The 19,346-nt window shown below is 48.1% G+C and overlaps 1 protein-coding gene across 4 annotated transcripts in view; it reads left to right on the top strand.

The window, feature by feature from the left end:
* LOC140385300 (TPR and ankyrin repeat-containing protein 1-like) overlaps window positions 1-19,346 on the top strand; it is a 218,146-nt gene that overhangs the window by 120,433 nt on the left and 78,367 nt on the right. For all 4 annotated transcript variants that reach the window (XM_072467321.1, XM_072467320.1, XM_072467322.1 and 1 more), the window contains 5 exons: window positions 24-191; window positions 294-464; window positions 10,183-10,428; window positions 10,822-10,995; window positions 15,828-18,650. In XM_072467321.1, the coding sequence (XP_072323422.1) occupies window positions 24-191; window positions 294-464; window positions 10,183-10,428; window positions 10,822-10,995; window positions 15,828-18,650 (3,582 nt within the window). The remainder of the gene's footprint in view (window positions 1-23; window positions 192-293; window positions 465-10,182; window positions 10,429-10,821; window positions 10,996-15,827; window positions 18,651-19,346) is intronic.

Genomic DNA, 19,346 nt, shown 5'->3' with positions numbered 1-19,346 from the left:
ACCCCTTGCTATTTTTGTTATAGTTCAGACTGAAGATGTGCATCTCCTTATGGAGTTGGGAGCTGATCCTTGCATTGCTGATAGAAAGAATAAGGTTCCAACTGACTACCTGAAGAAAAATAAAAACTTTAAAGCAGTCAATTTTATCAATAGACATTGCTCAGCAACAATGGCGGACTCAGAGTTCCAAGGTACAGCGCTGTTGGATAACTGACACCCTCTTTCATATAACATTAGTTGAAAGTGCAGCAGTTACAAATTATTTATTTTTTAAAATTTGATCATTTATGTAGAAGCAGCAAACCATATTGAGGAGACTGAATCTGCTTGTGCAGCTGTCACATTTGAAGAGGCTGTGGAGCAATTTGTGCAGTTTTGCAACTTGGAAAGTGAGGAGTCTGGTATTGACTTGTTGGCCCAAACTCAAGTCCAGGTGTTTCTGCAACAGCTGTCTACCCTGACAGGTAGGTCATATTTTATAAATGTAAACCAAGCGTCAAAACAAATAAAATAAACTGAGTTACAATTAATTTTGTAATGCCAAGACTTTGTGATTGTTGGGGAACCAGAGCCTATACCAGCTAAAGCAGTCGACCAAATTCTCTCACTCTGTTCTGTTCACACTGAAGTTCATTTTCTCTTGTATATATGGCTGGCCTCAAGATTATTGGCTGTTTTATTTGGCAACGGTACTGATTTTAAGTGACTTTTAAGGGTTAATTCACAAGAGTATAGCCTCCCCCTGTGGGAATTCTGAAATTCTGGAGCTGTCAGGACAAACGGGGGATTGTTATATTGAGAAGTTAGCAGCCTTCATATTTTAAATGCTTTAGCACTTAGTGTTTGTAAAGTGGCCAGCAGCTATTACTTCTCTCTGTGCTTACTTGGAATGAGTTTATTTTCCTTTAAAATTGCACAAAGTCTGTATAAAGTACATATCAATATTCAAAAGTGATTGGTCTGTGAAATACAACATGTACATTCAGTAATTTGAAGAACTGAAGAAATACATAGAGAGTTAGTTACAGAACTTACAAAATCAAAATGATTTAACTTAAACATCAAGCAAAATTGCACTAATTCAAGCCACAAGACTGACTGTTTTGATACTTGTTTTCTTTCGCACAACTGAGGGAGGTAGATAGTTTATACCAGTAGTGATTGTTCAAACTTGACATCTCACATCACTGCCTTTAGTCATGGGCTGGATTCTCCGTTTCTGAGACCAAGGGCGGGATTCTCCATAGCCCGCCGCCGAAATCGAGAACGGCGATCGGGCAGAGAATAGCTTCCGACGCCGTAGTCGGTGCAGGCGCCGGTTTGACGCCGGTTCACGATGCTCCACCCCCTCCAAATGGGTGTCATCAGGCCACGTGTTTCCGCAACGCCGTTGGCGCGTCATCAGCTGGCCCACCCGTGGTGCTCCGCCACCGATGGGCCGGGTTCCCAAAGGCGCGGTCCACGTGTGATCCCAGCGGTCGGGAACCTGGTGTGCCGGCTGTGGACAGTGTCCAGCGCCGCCTCACCTGGCCGAGATCCGTGTTGCTGTCCGGGAGGCTTCTGCTAGGGCTGGGGGGAGTGGTGGGGGATGACCAGGGGGTGGGTTGTGGGGTCGGGGTGAGCGGGTGCATGGCCGGCGCCATGTTTCCCGGCGTGACCGGTGGGGGTGTAGGCGTGCGCGGCTGCAGCTTCTCAGCTCTGCCCATGCACGGCCAGCGATTCTTCACGTGAATTGGTGAGTGATTCGCGCCAATTTTCCCGTTGTGGAACACCACGGATTCCACATTGGCGTCAACTCTTAGGGCTGGATTCTCTGTTTCTGAGGTTAAGTGTCGATGCAAACAGAGAATCCGTGAACTTTTACGACGGGAAAACCGGCGGCGCACCTGGACCGCTACCGTTGAGGGGCCAGCATGGAACACACTCTATTCCACTGAAAAATGGTGCAGGATACACCCAGTCCGTGATCGACATTCGGGAGGCTGACAGCCGCACATACACATTACACTCCCTACACACAATTATCACAACCAAAAAGATGGCACTGGTTGTGCTGGAGCGAGCCCATACAGCTGATGGGTCGGCTGGGGCCAAATGGATGACACCTATATGACCTGAGGCACCAGGTTCAAAGTGGGCTGTTAGTGGTGTGCGCAACTGCACGGCTGCCTTTCCGGCTGTGGCAATGGTGTTCAGTGCCCATCCACCCTGACCCCACAACCCACGTCCTGGACCCCCCCCGGCCAACGGCACAACTGTCAGCAAACTATGGCGATGTTGGACACTTTCCGTACACCCTCTCTCCCTAAGCAGCCGCCACGCCGGTTTCACTTTTTAAAAGCAGAAGTGAACCACTGAATTCAGCCCGTCGAAGGCGGGGAATGGCGGAGGCCCTGGAGAATACCGGGTCGAGCCCGATAATATGCAAACGGTGCCTACTGTTCGTGTGGAGTGAAACGCATTGATGCCGTTCTCGAGGTGACGGAAAATCACGATTTGGCCTCAAATCGTCGCCTGCCGCAATTTTGGCTACGGAAGTTATTCTCCGCCAAATCGCACTTCCTGCTTTTGGCGTCGGCTAACGAAGAATCCCGCTCCTTATGATTTTGTTTTTCCTTGTCAATTTTTAGTATGATGCCAAGACCAAGCCTGTGTTCCAAAATTCTGTATGGAATCATATTGAGTTGTGGGGGATGAGGCCCACGCAGACACGGGGAAAATGTGCAAACTCCACGCGGACGGTGACCCGGGGCTGGGATCGAACCCGGGTCCTCGGCGCCATGAGGTAGAGATCGAAGATCAACCATATAGAGAATGGCGGAACAAGCTCAAATGAAATGAATAGATTCGATGTTTGGCCTCAATTGGAATATTACATTCAGTTCTGGGCGCCCACATTTCAAGGATGTGAAGCCATTGAAGAGAGTCCACAAAAGATTCACTAGAATAGTTGCAGAGATGAGGAATTCAGTTATAAAGCTAGATCGGAAAAGTTGTGACTCTTTTCCTGGGAGAAAAGATGCCGAAGAAGAGATTTTTTTTTTTGAAAATCTTTTTATTGGCTTTTCTCCTATTTATAAACAGTTGTTACTTATATACATTACATTTTTCTTGCCCGTGCTAATTTGCCTTATTTTCCCCCGCCCCATTGGTTTCAGCACCCTTCCTCTTCTCTTGTGGTTCCCACCCCGGGTTGTGCAGTCCTTTGGTTCTTCATTATTTTGGGTTTTTTTTCCCTGGCTTACTCATCGTTGCTGGCCTCGGAACAGGCCAACGAGTATCCAGGAAGCCTTCCTCTGACCCTCGGATGGCGTACTTAATCTTCTCCAGGTGGAGAAATTCCGAGAGGTCAGCGAGCCAGTCTGCAGCTTTGGGTGATGCTGCCGATCGCCAGCTGGGCAGGATTCTCCGGCGTGCGATTAGGAAAGCGAAAGCAAGGGCGTTGGCCCCCTTCCCCATGTGTAGCTCTGGCTGCTCCGATACGCCGAAGATTGCCACTATTGGGCATGGCTTCACCCTCACCCCCACAACCTTGGACATAGCCTCGGAGAAGGCTGTCCAGAACCCAGCAAGCTTGGGGCAAGCCCGAAACATGTGGGTGTGGTTGGCCGGGCCCCTCTGGCACCGTTCACATTTGTCCTCCACCTCCGGGAAGAACCTGCTCATTTGGGCTCTAGTCAGGTTCTCTGTGCACCACTTTGAGCTGCATTATGCTTAGCCTTGCGCAGGAGGAGGTGGAGCTCACACTGCTCAGTGCTTCGCTCCAGAGTCCCCATCCTACCTCTGTCCCCAGTTCGTCCTCCCATTTTTGTCTGGTCCCGTCCAGTGGTGTTCGGGCTCTGTCCAGTAGCTGTCTGTATATTTTCCCTTCTCGCTGCTTGTGCCTATCAGGTCCTCTAGTAGTGTTCTTTCTGGGGCCCCGGGGTACCCTACTGTCTCTTTTGCAGAGGAAGTGCTTTATTTGGAGGTGTCTCAATTCCTGTCCACCTACTAGTTTCCACTTCCTTGTCAGTTCGTCCAGTGTCGCCAGTCTGCGCACTATGTAGAAGTCCCCGACCGTCAGTGTGCCCCCGTCCCGCCTCCATCTTTTGAAGGTGGTATCTAGCATGGCTGGGGGGAATCTGTGATTGCTGCAGATGGGGGCCATAAGGGACATTTTGGTTATCCCAAAGTGCTGTTTCAACTGGGTCCACCTTCTCAGCGTGGCCGCTACCGCTGGGCTCGTTGTGTACCTTGTTGAGGACGATGGGAGTGCTGCTGTGGCCAGGGCTAAGAGGGTTATTCCTTTACAGGATGCCTCCTCCATTTGTACCCAAACTGTATCGAGTTCTTGTACCCATCCCCTCACTTTTTCTGCTATTGCTGCCCAGTGGTAGTATTGTAGGTTCGGTAGAGCCAGGCCCCCTCTGACTTTCCCTCTTTGCAGTGTCGGTTTGGGAATTCTCGGGTTCTTGCGCCACCCACACAAATGCCATGATTAGCCTTGCTATGTTTTGGAAAAAAGCCTTGGGGATGAGGATCGGGATGGATCTAAACAGGAAGAGGAACCTTGGCAGTTCATTCATCTTGATCGTCTGCACTCTTCCCGCCAGAGAGAGTGGGAGTGAGCCCCACCGTTGAAGGTCTTTTCTTACTTCCTCCACCAGGCTGGTCAGATTCCACTTGTGGATCTGTGTCCAGTCTATGGCTATTTGGATCCCTAGGTAATGGAATCTGTTCTGGGCCGTTTTGAACGGGAGCCCCTTCAGTTCTGTCCCTCCCTCTTTTGGGTTCACTGGGAATGTCTCGCTTTTGCCCAGGTTAAGTTTGTAGCCCGAGAAGGTTCCAATATTGCCTTCAGTCCCTCCTGTGGCTTCGAGACAGAGGAGCAGGTCATCTGCATAGAGTGAGACTCTGTGCTCTCTGTCTTCTCTCCGGATTCCCTTCCAGCTTTTTGCGTCCTGCAGGGCTATCGCCAGGGGTTCGATCGCTAACGCGAACAAGAGTGGGGACAGGGGGCAGCCCTGTCTTGTTCCTCCCTGTAGCTGGAAGTATTCAGAGCTGGTGGTGTTAGTTCGGACACTCGCTTTGGGAGTTGTACAGGAGCCTCACCCAGGCAGTGAATCCCGCTCCTAGCCCAAACCGTTCCAGTACCTCAAGGAGGTAGCTCCATTCAACTCTGTCAAAGGACTTTTCTGCGTCCAGGGAGACGATCACCTCTGGTGTTCTCTCCCCGGGTTGGGGGGTGGGGGGGGGGTCATTATCACATTCAGCAGCCGCCTGATGTTCGCTGTGAGCTGCCTACCCTTGACAAAGGCCGTTTGGTCCTCTGCGACCACCTCTGGTACGCAGCCCTCCAGCCTTTTTGCCAGGACCTTTGCGAGTATTTTCGCATCCAGGTTCAGCAGTGAAATGGGTCTGTATGATCCACATTCGTCAGGTCTTTATCTTTTTTGGGTATCAGTGAAATTGTGGCCTGCGCTAGCGTGGGGGGCAGAGTGCCCCCCGCCAGTGAGTCCGCGAACATGTCCCTTAGGTGTGGGGCGGGCCGGGTACGAATCACCCTCACGGATACGAATCACCCTCACGGATACGAATCACCCTCACGGATACGAATCACCCTCACGGTTACGAATCACCCTCACTGATACAAATCACCCTCACTGATACAAATCACCTTCTCATCAGATGCCGTGAGGGTGCTAGCATACAGCTGCACCTGTGGCTCAACCTATGACTCAATTTGTCGGATGACGTTCAGTGGTTCACTGGGCACGGTGATGGAGCGGGACAGTGTATCGGCAATGATGAGCTCCTTGCCAGGCGTGTAGACCAGGTCAAAGTCGTACCTTCTGAGTTTGAGGAGGATGCGCTGCAACCGAGGCGTATACTGGATGATAATGGTATAGTATGGTATAGTGTAGGTTAGATGTCTTTTGTTTCGGTGCAACATCGTGGGCCGAAGGGCCTGTACTGCGCTGTATTGTTCTATGTTCTATGTTCTATGTCATTAAGGTCCTTGTGGATAATGTGGACCAGGGGCCTGTGATCCGTCTCAACTGTGAATGTCGGCAGGCCGTAGACATAGTCGTGAAACTTGAGAATGCCAGTGAGAAAGCCCAGGCATTCCTTCTCGATTTGTGCATACCTTTGCTCTGTGGGTGTCATTGCCCTAGATGCGTAGGCAACTGGTGCCCAGGATGAAGTGTCATCGCGTTGCAGCAGGACCGCACCAATGCCATCCGGGCACGCATCTGTCGAGATTTTCGTTTCCCTGTCTGGGTCGAAAAATGCCAATACTGGTGTAGTGGTGAGCTTGGCTTTCAGCTACAACCACTCTGCCTGATGGGCCGCCGTCCACTCGAAGGCAGTGGACTTCTTCACTGGATTTCGTAGGGCCGTGGTGTGTGAGGCCATGTTTGGGATGGACTTGCCCAGGAAATTGACCATGTCCAGGAAGCACAATACCACCTTCTTGTCTTCAGGGACCTTCATGGCTGCGATGGCCTTGACCTTATCTGTGTCGGGGCACACGGCCTGCTGAGAGATCTGGTCTCCTAGGAGTTTGAGTGTCGACATGCCAAAGCAACATTTGGCCCTGTTCACCTTCAGGCCATTGGCGTGGACACGGCGGAATACCTGCTGGAGACAGGAAACATGCTCCTCGGGGATCGTGGACCATATGATGACGTCGTCCACGTACACACTCCTTCGATGCCCTCCATCATCTGCTCCATGATGCGATGAAATATCTCCGATGCAGAGACGATGCCGAACGGCATACGGTTATAGCTGTACCTGCCAAATGGTGTGTTGAAGGTGCAGAGCCTTCTGCTGTACTCATCCAGCTGGATTTGCCAGAATCCATGTGACGCATCTAACTTTGTGAAAAACCGTGCATGTGCCATCTCACTGGTGAGTTCCTCCCACTTCGGGATGGGGTAGTGTTCACGCATTATATTCTGGTTGAGATCCTTGGGATCAATGGTGATGCGTAGGTCTCCAGAGGGTTTTTTAACCACCACCATCGAGCTGACCCAGTCAGTCAGTTCGGTTACCCTGGAAATGATCCCCTGATGCTGCAGCTCCTTGAGCTGTTCCTTCAGGTGCTTCTTCAGCGGAGCCAGGACCCGGCGTGGTGCATGGGCCACTAGCTTGGCATCAGGTCGCAGTAGGATCTTGTACCGATATGACAAAGTGCCCATCAAACACTGGATACTGAGTGAGGATTTCGTCAATACCAGCTTGAAGATCCACGATGGAGGATGTCATTGAATAAACTCGCTGCACCAGGTTTAGCTTTTTGCAGGCATGCGCGCCCAGACAGGATGCGCTGTCCGGCTTGACTATTTCAAACCTTAGCCGTGCATGGGTGCTCCGGTTGGAGACGAGTAGATGGCAGGACCCCAGTGCCGTGATGGCATTACCGTTATAGTCCAGGAGCTGGCAGGCTGCTAGACAGACCTTGGGGGGGCTTCTTGATGCGTTTGAAATCTGCCTGTGTGAGGAGGTTGGCAGAGGTACCTGTGTCCAGCTTGAACTGGATGGAGCAGCGGTTGACCTGCATCACCGCATGCCATTCGTCCTCCGAATCCACAGCGAGGATAGACTGAATGCGAGATGAGTTAGGGGTGGCATGTTCATGTGTGGTAATGATGCCCACTCTGTAGGCGGACTCCAGGCACTCGTCCTCTGGATCCGTTGTACTGCCAGGATCAGAGTCCTGTAATCGTCGTTGCACATTCTGGATGCGCCATCGTTGGAATTGGGAGCACTGGCCTCGTACTGGTGGTGCAGACCTGCACAAGGCTGCATAGTGTCCAGGCTTCCTGCAGTTTAAACGTCGCCTGCCTCTTGCAGGGCAGTGTCCATTTAAGTGGGCGTTGCCACAGTTCGGGGACGTCGGCGTCGTGACACGGTGTACGTCGTGGCACATGCGCAGTGCGGTCGGCAGACGTCTGCTCCTGTGCAGCGTGGGTGTCGGCCGCTTCATTATCCCGTTCCCATCGCGCATGCGTGGGGCTCCGGGAAAAACACACGAGATGCCGCTGTCTTCAATGCTGAGGCGCTGCATCCGGGAGATGGCTTGCACACTCACTGCTTTGTGGGAGGCAAGTTTCTCATTTTCAGCCGATTTGTATTGGGAATACCGATTTTTTGCGGGCTCATGCACTGTACATGTTTCAATCGTGACTAGCAGGGTCATATGCTTGATTTTTAAGAGCTGCTCTCTCAGAGGATCAGAGTGAACTCCAAACACGATTTGGTCTCTGATCATGGAGTCAGCAATATCACCAAAGTTGCAGGATAGTGCTAGCAGGCGGAGGCTAGTTAAGAAGGCATTGAAAGATTCATTTTTACCTTGAAGACGTGTTTGAATATGTAGCGTCGAAGATTTCATTGGTGTCCACTTCACAGTGACTATCGAACATGTCCAGGATGGTCTGAAATTTTGTCTTGTCCTGGCTTTCGGTGAAGTTAAACGTGTTGAGGAGTTTGATAGCTTGATCAACCGCTATAGAGAGGAGAAGCGCGATCTTTCTTGAATCCGACGTACCCTCGAGGTCTGAGGCTGCGATGTACAGCAGAAACTTTTGCTTGAATGTCCGCCATTTGGCACTGAGATTCCCAGAAGTCCTGAGCTGGTGAGGAGTCTGAATCTTCGCCATGGTACTGGGATACATTTGCTGGTCGTCACGGAACGGACCAAGGTAAGCCACCTTAAATTAGTAGTCACCTGGTATCATGTGTTAGGTACACTGGTCTAACACTGGCTGCAACTGGATGTAGCTTAGATGAGAAAGATACTCCAGACCTTGAAGTTAGTTCAATCAGGTTTATTGAACTAATAACAGTTAGCACAGTTCTCTGTGAGTTTGGCTCTCTGCTAACTTAAGTGTGGTTACTCTGTCTGACTGAACCAGACTAGCTCTTAGCCACGTGGTGGAGGTGTGAGATTGTAACAACACCCTTGACTGACTCTCTAGATGTTCATCAGTGGAAAGAGGCGGAGTGTGAGTGCCTAGTGTCTTTTATAGTCAGATCCCACCCCTGAGTGCCCTGCCTGCTTATTGGTCATGTCCTGTTCTCTGTGTCCATTAGCTGCTTGTCTGTATATCATTGTGTGTGTGTGTCCGCATATCATGACACGATGCACCCCTTTAACTGACCAATCCAAACCGCGTGACCAATCCAAACCGCGCGGACAGATAAAAATTATGATAGGTATTATTGTAGTTAGTGTTGCTTTTTCATTTTCTTTCCCTCTTTTTCTTCCAATGTTCTCCCCTCACCTGCATTCTTGCTAAAATTAGACTCTTTGCTAGAGTAGGTTTGTTGGATACCGAGTCCTTCAAGTGACCATTCTCATGTTTTGGGTTTGCCAGGGAGTGTTACCAGTTCTTTGAGGTTCATGATAGGATGGGATTCTGAGAAGGGGATTCTGAAAGGGAAGTTGAGCCACATTTGATTTATTTCCCTCGCGCAAGGAGCCTCGCATGTGTTAGCTGGTGACATGGTGCCTTACCGAACTGAGTTATTGAAGTAGTCATCTTGCATTTAAAGCAGTAGCTTACTAGTAATACTAAATATCAAATTGTCATTATAGAGTGGTTGCGAATGGTGAGACGGCACAGGATTACCCAATTAAAGAGGAAAGTGGGTCTATGTGTTAAATTAGGAAAGACCATGGCCGCATTCTTCTGTCGTTGGGATTGTCTGTTCCCGCCAGCAGCTCACGCCTGCCCGCAGGTTTTCTGGCAGTGTGGGGTGGCTTCAAAGGGAAATTCCGTTGACAAGCGGCGGGAGTAAAGAATCCCGCCTCCAGTGAATGGCGTGCCACTGAGAAACCCACAGCTGAGGGACTGGAGAATCCAACCCCATATCGGAATGGTATTCATCTTTTACCTCTTCCAATACAATCAACTCATTTCATGTACATAATTTTAAATGGGTGGCTTAACCCAGGAAGCACTTTTAATACAGCTCCACTCCTCCAGGAAACAACAGTGCAGATTAAGTTTTACCTTGGGGAAAGAGGAGTCAAAGCGTAAAGTGTCAAATGAAAATTATCTGTGCTTTCCATCTTGAGTCAAAATGTTACCAATGAAAAAGAAGTTCCAAAATATTTCACCTTTGTTATTTTGAGATAGCTGTATTTCACTTCTTGTCTCCAGTTGAATAGCTTTCTTCATTGTTTTTCAGAGATTAATATGGCTGCTTTATGCGATGTTGACTGTAAGGTTGCAAGCAGATTAATCAAGCAGCTTCTTCACAGACGTAGATGGCGTGATGCCTTGCTCTTACTAACTGGGAGAACTCAAGAAACGCAAAACAAATGGCCTGTTCTGAAATGTGACCTCTTGGGTATGGATCTTTGCACCATCATTGTTAATCTTGACCAGCATGAGAGCAGCAAATGGCTTCTACAGAATTTAATAGAGCATGGAGGTTGGTGAAATGTAAACAAACCCTTATTCAATAGCCTCCTACATTACAGTAGTGACTACATATTAGAAGTATTTCATTGCTTGTAAAAGGCATTGGGCATCTTGAGGCCATTAAAGACACTGGCTAGAACTTTTCGACCGTTTATGCTGGTGGGTGTTCGGTCCCGCCGATGTTGCACCCCCGCGCCGTGGGTTTCCCAGCAGCGATGGGGTACATTCAGTGGGAAACTCCGTTGACATCGGTGGAACATCCCACAACCAGCCAATGGCAGGCTGCCTCCCTTTCGCGGCGGGTTGCATGATACTTTATAGATGCAAGTTTTGTCTTTCACTCCCACTTTTTCCACAGCAGTTACTGATCTAGTCTTCCATTTTTTTTTTTTTTTTTTTGCAGCATCTCCCTGTGGAGTTGGTAGTAAAGAAAGTCCAATACAGCTGTCTTTGAAAAAAGAGGCGTTCAAACTTGTGCATCTCTTGCTAATCAATGGGGCGAATCCGCAAGATCTTACACTCAATCCAGGCGACACACCCCTTCACGCAGCAGTTTGTATCGTTCTCGACAAAAAAGGTGTAACTATTCATGTTAACTTACCCTTTTGTTCTAAACATGCTTCACTAGAATCCTTTAACAATAATTGCTTCTCTTAAAATGCAGAAACATGATTTAAGGAATTTAAAACAGTCTGTTTTTGCCAAAGTGCCACACTGAAGGCTGGTTAAGCAAAATTGAGGCTTGTATAATCGGTGGTTCAGTGTCAACTTGGATTAATAATCGGCTTCGAGTCAGAAAGCATGAGTTGTGGTAAATGGTTGTATTTCAGACAGTGGCAATACCCAGGTACCTAAAGCTCCCTCGCCCACCTTGAACGGCATCTCCCCCAATCTCTTCTCCTGCCCCCTTGCCTGCATCGAAAAAAACTCGCTTTTGTCCATATTCAATTTACAACCTGAGAAGCGACCAAATTCCTCCAGTATACCCATAATCCCTCCAATCCCCCCCAGTGGGTCTGCTATATACAGGAGCAATTCGTCCGCATTGAGCGATACCCTGTATTCCCCCCTCGTACTATCGCCCGCCAAATATTCGATGCTCGCAGTGTCATTGCCAAACGCTCTATAGCCAGGGCAAACAGTAGTGGGGAGTGTTGTCACCTCTGCCTCATCCCCCGATACAAGTTAAAATACTCCGACCGCACCTGATTCGTCCTTACATTTACCACCAGTGCCTGATAGAGCAACCGCACCCAATCTACAAATTCTTGCCCAAACCCAATCCAGGACCTCCTGCGAATATTTCCACTCCACCCGGTCAAAGGCCTTCTCTGCATCCATGGCCACCACCACCTCGACCTCACCCCCTCCATAGGCATCATTATTAAATTTCAGAGCCACCTAATATTGGTCACCAGGTGTCGTCACTTAACAAACCCCGTCTGATCCTCCCCTATTACCCCAAGAATGCAGTTTAGCAAGGCAATGAGTCTATATCATAGAATTTACAGTGCAGAAGGAGGCCAATCAGCCCATCGAGTCTGCACCGGCTCCTGGACAGAGCACCCTACCTAAAGTCAATACCTCCACCCTATCCCCATAACCCAGTAACCCCACCCAACACTAAGGGCAATCTTGGAACTAAGGGCAATTTATCATGGCCAATCCACCTAACCTGCACATCTTTGGACTGTGGGAGGAAACCGGAGCACCCGGAGGAAACCCACGCACACACGGGGAGGATGTGCAGACTCCGCACAGACAGTGACCCAAGCAGGAATCGAACCTGGGACCCTGGAGCTGTGAAGCAATTGTGCTATCCACAATGCTACCGTGCTGTTATATGACCGGCAGCTTTCCGGATCTTTGTCTCGTTTCAAGATGAGAGAGATCGATGACTGCGATAACGTCAGCCACCCGAATCTCCACGTATCGACCCCCCCCCCCCCCCCCCCCCCCCCCCCCCCCCCCCCCACGTGCTCCATAAACCCTCTGAGCTCCTTCGCCATAGCTGATACCTTCCTTGACCGAGAATACGACCAGTCCAACCTTGGAATAAGAACCGTGTTGAAACCTCCCCCCATAATCAGTCGATGAGAATCTAGGTCCGGAATCTTCCCCAGCACCCGTCTCATAAATTCCACATCATCCCAGTTCGGGGCATAAATATTCACCAACACCACCGACAGTCCCTCCGGTTTCCCACTAACCCCCCTGCCGATTAGCCATAGCCTTTCCTAGGCCAGTCTTCGGCCCATGCCCCGCACCTTCCTGGGGCCGCGCTCGGTTGTCCACCGTCATCAACACTCCTCCTCCTCCACTTTAAAGTCCCCACCCTGTTAACAGTACTGTTTCTCCCCTTCCCCCAGATCCCCCCACTGATCTTCAGCTCAGCCCCCACTGTGCTTCCATGAACTAGCCTGCCCAGCTAGCCTGGCAGTTCCCGCCCTTGGCACCAAGCATCCTACCTTTGTGCTGATCCCACCCCCCTCCCGTTCAAACAACCGAAAGAAGAAAGAAAAGAAACAAACAACCCCTCCCCAAGCCCGACACAGGAACCACAGGATCCCTTAACAAAGAACGATAAACAAACCTGAAGAAAAAAGAAGGGAAAACACCAAAAACAAAATTTTCTTACAATACAGTACAGTAACTTCACATCTCCTCCACCAAAGTTCAAAGTCCTCCTTCTCCTGCCAGTCCACTGTCTCTCGTGAACTCCACTACCTCTTCTGACGAGCCAAAATACAGCTGATGGCCCCCATAGATCACCCATAGGTGAGCTGGGTACAGTCGCCCAAACTTTAAGCCCTTCTTGTGTAGGGCCACCTTGACCTTGTTGAAGCTCGCCCTCCTCTTAGCCAGCTCTGCACCTTGGTCCTGGTATACACTGATCCTGCCACCTTCCCAAGCGCAACACCTCGTCTGCCTGGCCCACGTCATGATACACTCCTTATCAAGGAACCAATGCAACCGTGCCATCATCGCCCTCGGCGGTTCGCCCCCCTGGGGCTTGCGCATCAGCACCCTGTGGGCTCGATCCACGACCTATGGCCAGTAAAACGTACCTTCCCCAAGCAGCTTCTCAAGCATCTTCCCCATGTGCGCACCAGCATCCGCTCCTTCGCACCCCTCCAGCAGACCCACGATCCAAATGTTCTGTCTGTGTGACCAGTTCTCCAAATCCTCCGCCTTCTCCTGCGGTCGCTTCTGCTGATCCCGCATCAGTCCCATCTCCGCTGCCATAGAGGCAAACTGATCTTCATGCTCTTCCGCCAGCTCCTCGAACTTCTGGATCGCCTGCCCCTGGGCTCAGTCTCGTCTCAACGTGGTCAACCACCGCTTTGTTCGAGATCACCGCCCGGGCCAGGTCCTCCAAACTTTCCTTCCGTTGCTGGGTGAACTTCTCGTTCTAGAAGCTCACCAGCTGCTCCGTTAACCACTGAACCAGCGGGACCGATCCCTGCCCCTCCGCCATCTCCACGTGCGTCGCCAGCACCACATCCGCTCCAACCAACGTATTTCCTTTTTCTTGGGTACTTCTGGTCCACAGCTACATAAACTAGGGGGTCAATCTCCACTGCCCTCACTCCAACAACCTTTTCCTTCACAATTCCAACTGCAAAACGGGGAAAAGGCCACAAAAAGACCGCCACGAGCAGGACCTACCACATGTGCGACCACTCACTCCATGGCCGCCACCGGAAGTCTCCCCTGTCAGAAATTTATACGTTTCAATGAGACCACCTCTCATGCTTCGAAATTCCAAAGAATACAAGCCCAGTCAATTTTGGGCTTTGTAAATAGAGGGATTGGGTACAAAAGCAGGGAAGTTCTGAATCTTTATAAAACTCTGGTTGGGCCACAAATAGAATAATTAATCCAGTCTGGCCACTGATATCCGGGTACCTGAGAGGGTGCAGATTGACCCGAATGTTTCCAGAATTTCAAAATTTAGCGATCAGGCTTGATTTGAGAAGTGGAATTGTTTTCTTTGGAGCAAAGGAGATTGAGAGTGGGTCTGCTAGCGGTGTACAAGATTGCTTCAGGTTTAGATAATAAGGTAGGCAAAGGAAAGCTGTTCCCACCCGCTGACCACATAGGAATTGTGGACACCGGTTTTAGGAAAGCGGTGCATGGAGGATGTTGGGAAGAATTCATTTTGCACGCATGTGGTACTTAGGGAAAATAAACTAGTCTTACTACAGATAGTGGACAGGGGAATGGGACTGATTGAACTAGTGTATAGAGAACCATTGTGTCCACAGAATTCCCACAGTACAGAAGGAGGCCATTCAGCCCATCGAGTCTGCACCGACTCTCTGAAAGAGCCCCCCACGTAGGCCCACTCCCCTGCCCTATCCCCGTGGATTCAATCCGTCACGTGACCACCTGTGCTGTAATGACCCCAATAGCACAGGTGTTTCAAAAGATGCCTCTGTCATTTGGCTAAAAAATGTATAGTTAAATATTTGTACATATTTAAACATTTACAGTGATATTTTGCTTCTTGCTTGATTTTGAAAAGCAGACTTGACTGGGGTAGTATTTACACTCTATTTCAACACTCGTGGCCCTGACATTTTGCTTGTAGTGTAACTGGCGGGGATCATGCCAGATCTCTGCTGCTTTTCTCAAAGTCCTGCTGACTCCTGCCTAAGCTACCAAATGCCACTGTGCAATTTAAAGTTTTTAATCCCAGTGAAGAAATTTCCGATTTAAGCAGATGTTTTATAAAAAAAAAACTCAAATTTACTTTACATTACTAAAGATTTGCCATTTCAGAGGTGGCACAGTGGTTAGCACTGCTGCCACACGGCGCCGAGGACCCGGGTTCGATCCCAGCCCCCGGTTACTGCTCGTGTGGAGTTTGCACATTGTCCCCATGTCTGCATGGGTCTCACCCCCACAACCAAAAAAGATGTGCAGGGTAGGTGGATTGGCCACGCTAAATTGCCCCTTAATTGGGGAAAAAAAACAAATTGGGTACTTTTAAATTTTCCCCTAAAGATCATTAGGGTACCAGATGGGGTTTTGTAACAATTGATAGTTTTGTGGTCATCATTACTGAGACGAGCTATCAATTCCAGATTTATTGAATTCTTTCCGCCAGTGAGATTTGAACCCGTGTCCCCAAAGTCTAATGCCTTTACACAGAGGATGTTTAGAGAGTGGAATTCTGTGCCATGAAGCATTGTCGAAGCAGAAGGAATTAAATAATTGCTTTTAAAATAGGAATTTAAAAGTGGACAGGACGTGAGTTTAGATTAGGTGGCTTGCAGTGAAAATTGCAAAACAGACTTCTTAGAACAATCTGTGCTATAACCTTTCATTTATGTTGATTGATCGTGGATTGCTGACCTGTCTAGTTAGTGTTAAAATATTTTGTGTTTTCTTTTTGACTTGCAGATGAGTTTGGTTTGCACATACTGAAATATCTGCTGGAAAAGTACAGTTCTGATGCAGCTGATTTTCCGTATCTCAATCCCAACTCTCAGGATAACAACGGAAATACCTTGCTGCACATTATATTTCACAAATCCTATTCTAAAAACCACGAAGAAATAATCGATCTGATAACCAAGTTTGAAATCAACAGCAAGATAAAAAACAAGGAAGGGAAACTATTCACGTACAAAATTAAAAAAGATGATCCACGGTTCAGCCTGTGGAATAAAGCAACATCACGAAATCGAAAGAAGAGAGAACAAAATGACCAGAGTCAAAAGTCACGGACTTCAAAAAGTGTGAAGAATGCAATGGGCAGAAAGCAACCTTCTCACCAGAAGCCTTTTGAGAGTTCACAGCCTGACGAGCTGCTTCCGCTTAAGGTCTCCTTTGAAGCTTCTCGTCAAGTGGATGAACCAAGCGTTGTTTTAACTTCGGAAGAAATCCTAGTGAATGAAATTACAAAAATGATCCAACAGCTTAATGTGATTGAGACACCGGTGGAAGCAAACCCTTCCAAACTTCCCTTTTTCAACATGCTCAGTGGTTCAACTTCGACTTCGGAGATGGGAGCTCCAGTTCCTGAAACTGGTTCTTTGCAAAATACTGACAATGTTGTGGCTGTCATGTTGAATGGGGCCACAGAACATTCAAACGGTGAGGCAGTGGAGCAAGATCCGAGAGCTGAAGAAGTGACTGATTTACAAGACCTGGACTTTGATAATATGACATGGGAGATTGAATGTACATCAGAGTTGCTGAAAAAGCTCAGTTGCAGAGACGTCCCTCAGCAGATGAAAACAAAAACTGTGAAGGTGATTCGGCAACTTGGCAATGGAGAATGGACTCAGAGCCTCCAGAAACCACTCAAGCACCTGAATTGTCCAATTAAGCTTTACGAAGCTAAACTTGACAAAGGAGCAAGAATGCTTTGGGAACTAGCAGTGGACTTTTCTCCACGCTACAGTGAAAAGCCGGAGGCGATTTTTGAATCGGAGCTTTCTTCTCACCCTCAAGAGAGAGTCACAGGAAGGGTATACAGCGAGATTATTCGAATCTGGGATATCATCCTAGACCACAATAAACTTAACCACGCGTTGAATATGATCTGCAGTTCCTATGACCGTGGACAAAATTGCATCATCCGGAAGAAGCTTAAAGGGATAACCAAAGCTGTGCTTACTTCAAATTTAAATGTCCAAAAGAGGATCCCACTGATCTTTGTGGAATGTGTTGATTGGAAACAACGAAAAGAAAAAGTATCTGAATACTTCCCAGCTGCTAGTGCAGTGGAGACAGAGTACAACATAATGAAGTTTCATAGCTTTAGCACCAATATGGCTCTAAACATTCTTTCTAATCTGGAGTCTAGAGTTGAATATCCTTTTAGGGTGGGAGAATTGGAGTACGCAATTATTGACCTTGTCCCTAAGCCATTAGAGGCAATCATTCTGATTGGGCGAAGTGGGACAGGGAAGACCACTTGCTGTCTGTACAGACTTTGGAAATGTTTCCAGGTCTACTGGGAGAAAACGCAAGTTGGAAATCCCTGGTTGGTACGACAGGTCTGGCATAAAAGGAAAACCGGACCTGTGGAGGATGGCGAAAAGGAAGCAGCAATGATAGATGGCAGAATGGGTAACTCTGATTCTGAGGAAGAGGATTCCGAATTTGTGGACCAAAGCTGTGATTCGGATCAGAATGGAATAGCATTTGATGGTTGTGGCAGTGAGTTGACAAATGGCCATGGAGATATACTGGAAAATCCAGGTGATGCTGACAAACTTGAACACCTGCATCAAGTCTTTGTTACCAAAAACCATGTCCTGTGCCAGGAAGTCTTGAAAAACTTTATAGAGCTGAGCAAATCCACCAAAGCTACAGGCCACTTCAGGCCACTAGAGCCAACACTTTACAAACTCCAGGACATTAAGGATGAGAACTTCCCCCTGTTCTTAACCTCCCAACAATTGCTGCTGTTAATTGACGCATCCTTGCCAGACCCCTTCTTTCCTCGAAATGAAGACGGCAGTCTAAAAAGGACAATTGTGGGTTGGTCTGTTCAAGAAGATATGACTATACCAGATTTAGGAGAAGAGGATGAAGAAGAGGAATATGAAGAAGAATTTCTGGACGATGAACGTAGGAATGCAGAGGGTCATACCAAAGAATTAGATCCTCGCACCTTTGTGACCTATGAGGTATTTGCACGGGATCTTTGGCCCAAAATGGTAAAAGGCAAATCTCACTTTAATCCAGCCTTAGTGTGGAAGGAAATCAAGTCCTTTTTAAAAGGTTCAATTGAAGCTTTAAATAGTCCTCAAGGTTACCTCACAGAAGAACAGTATATTAAATTGGGAAAGAAGAGAGCACCAAATTTCCAGGAAGATCGGACTGAAATCTACCGCTTCTTCTGCTTGTATCAGCAGATAAGATCACAGTTCAGATACTTTGACGAGGAAGATGTGTTGTACAGCCTATCGCTGCGATTATCCAAGTCGGATGAACTGCCATGGTCTATTCATGAGCTGTACGGGGATGAAATACAAGACTTTACCCAAGCAGAGCTTGCCACCCTCATGAAAAGCATCAATGACCCAAACTCCATGTTCCTTACTGGTGATACAGCTCAAAGTATAATGAAAGGAGTTGCCTTCCGCTTCAGTGACCTACGTTCCCTCTTTTATTATGCCCGCGATTCCAATCAGAATGAAAATAAACAGTGTAATATAATGGTGCCAAAGAGAATATACCAACTGCATCAGAACTACCGATCGCATTCAGGTATTTCCTCCAGACCGCTATTTGATAAATCAGTTACCTGCAAATGAGTGTATGAAATCTTTTTTGTAGAAAGTAATTATTTTCGTTTCAGATTTTTGTCCCCTGAACCGAGACCTTTAGCACAGTGGTTAGCGCTGTTGCTTCACAGCGCCAGGGTCCCAGGTTTGATTCCCAGCTTGGGTCACTGTCTGTACGGAGCCTGCAAATTCTCCCGATCACGTTATTTCCTCCCGGTGCTCCGGTTTCCTCCCACAAGTTCCAGAAGACGTGCTGTTAGGTGGATTGGATATTCTGAATTCTCACTCTGTACCCGAACAGGCGCCGGAATGTGGCGACTAGGGGCTTTTCACAGTAACTTCATTGTGGTGTTAATGTAAGCCTACTTGTGACAATAATAAAGATTAAAAAGATTAAAATTAATTACTTAAGTTGTTTAAAGTCTGGGATCATTTTGGTTCCTCATTTCTAAACATTTATTTCTGAGGTTTCAAGGACTAAAGCTACTTGTCGTTTTACAAAGCCACTTGCCACTTTACAAAGCTGGCTTTCCAGTTTACCTGCGTGTTTTTGGGATAACATGTTCTAACTTTGTAATCATGTAATTTTGGATGTATTTCAATATCTAATTTGTCTCCATGATAAATGTTTTACTATGACAAAATGCTTTCATGGTTTGGTATATGTTTACCCCCAATC

Source organism: Scyliorhinus torazame, chromosome 11 (assembly GCF_047496885.1).
Source record: "Scyliorhinus torazame isolate Kashiwa2021f chromosome 11, sScyTor2.1, whole genome shotgun sequence".
Classification (NCBI taxonomy): Eukaryota; Metazoa; Chordata; class Chondrichthyes; order Carcharhiniformes; family Scyliorhinidae; genus Scyliorhinus; species Scyliorhinus torazame.
The sequence above is the reverse complement of the archived record's forward strand: the minus strand, read 5'-3'. Positions and strand labels throughout refer to the sequence as shown.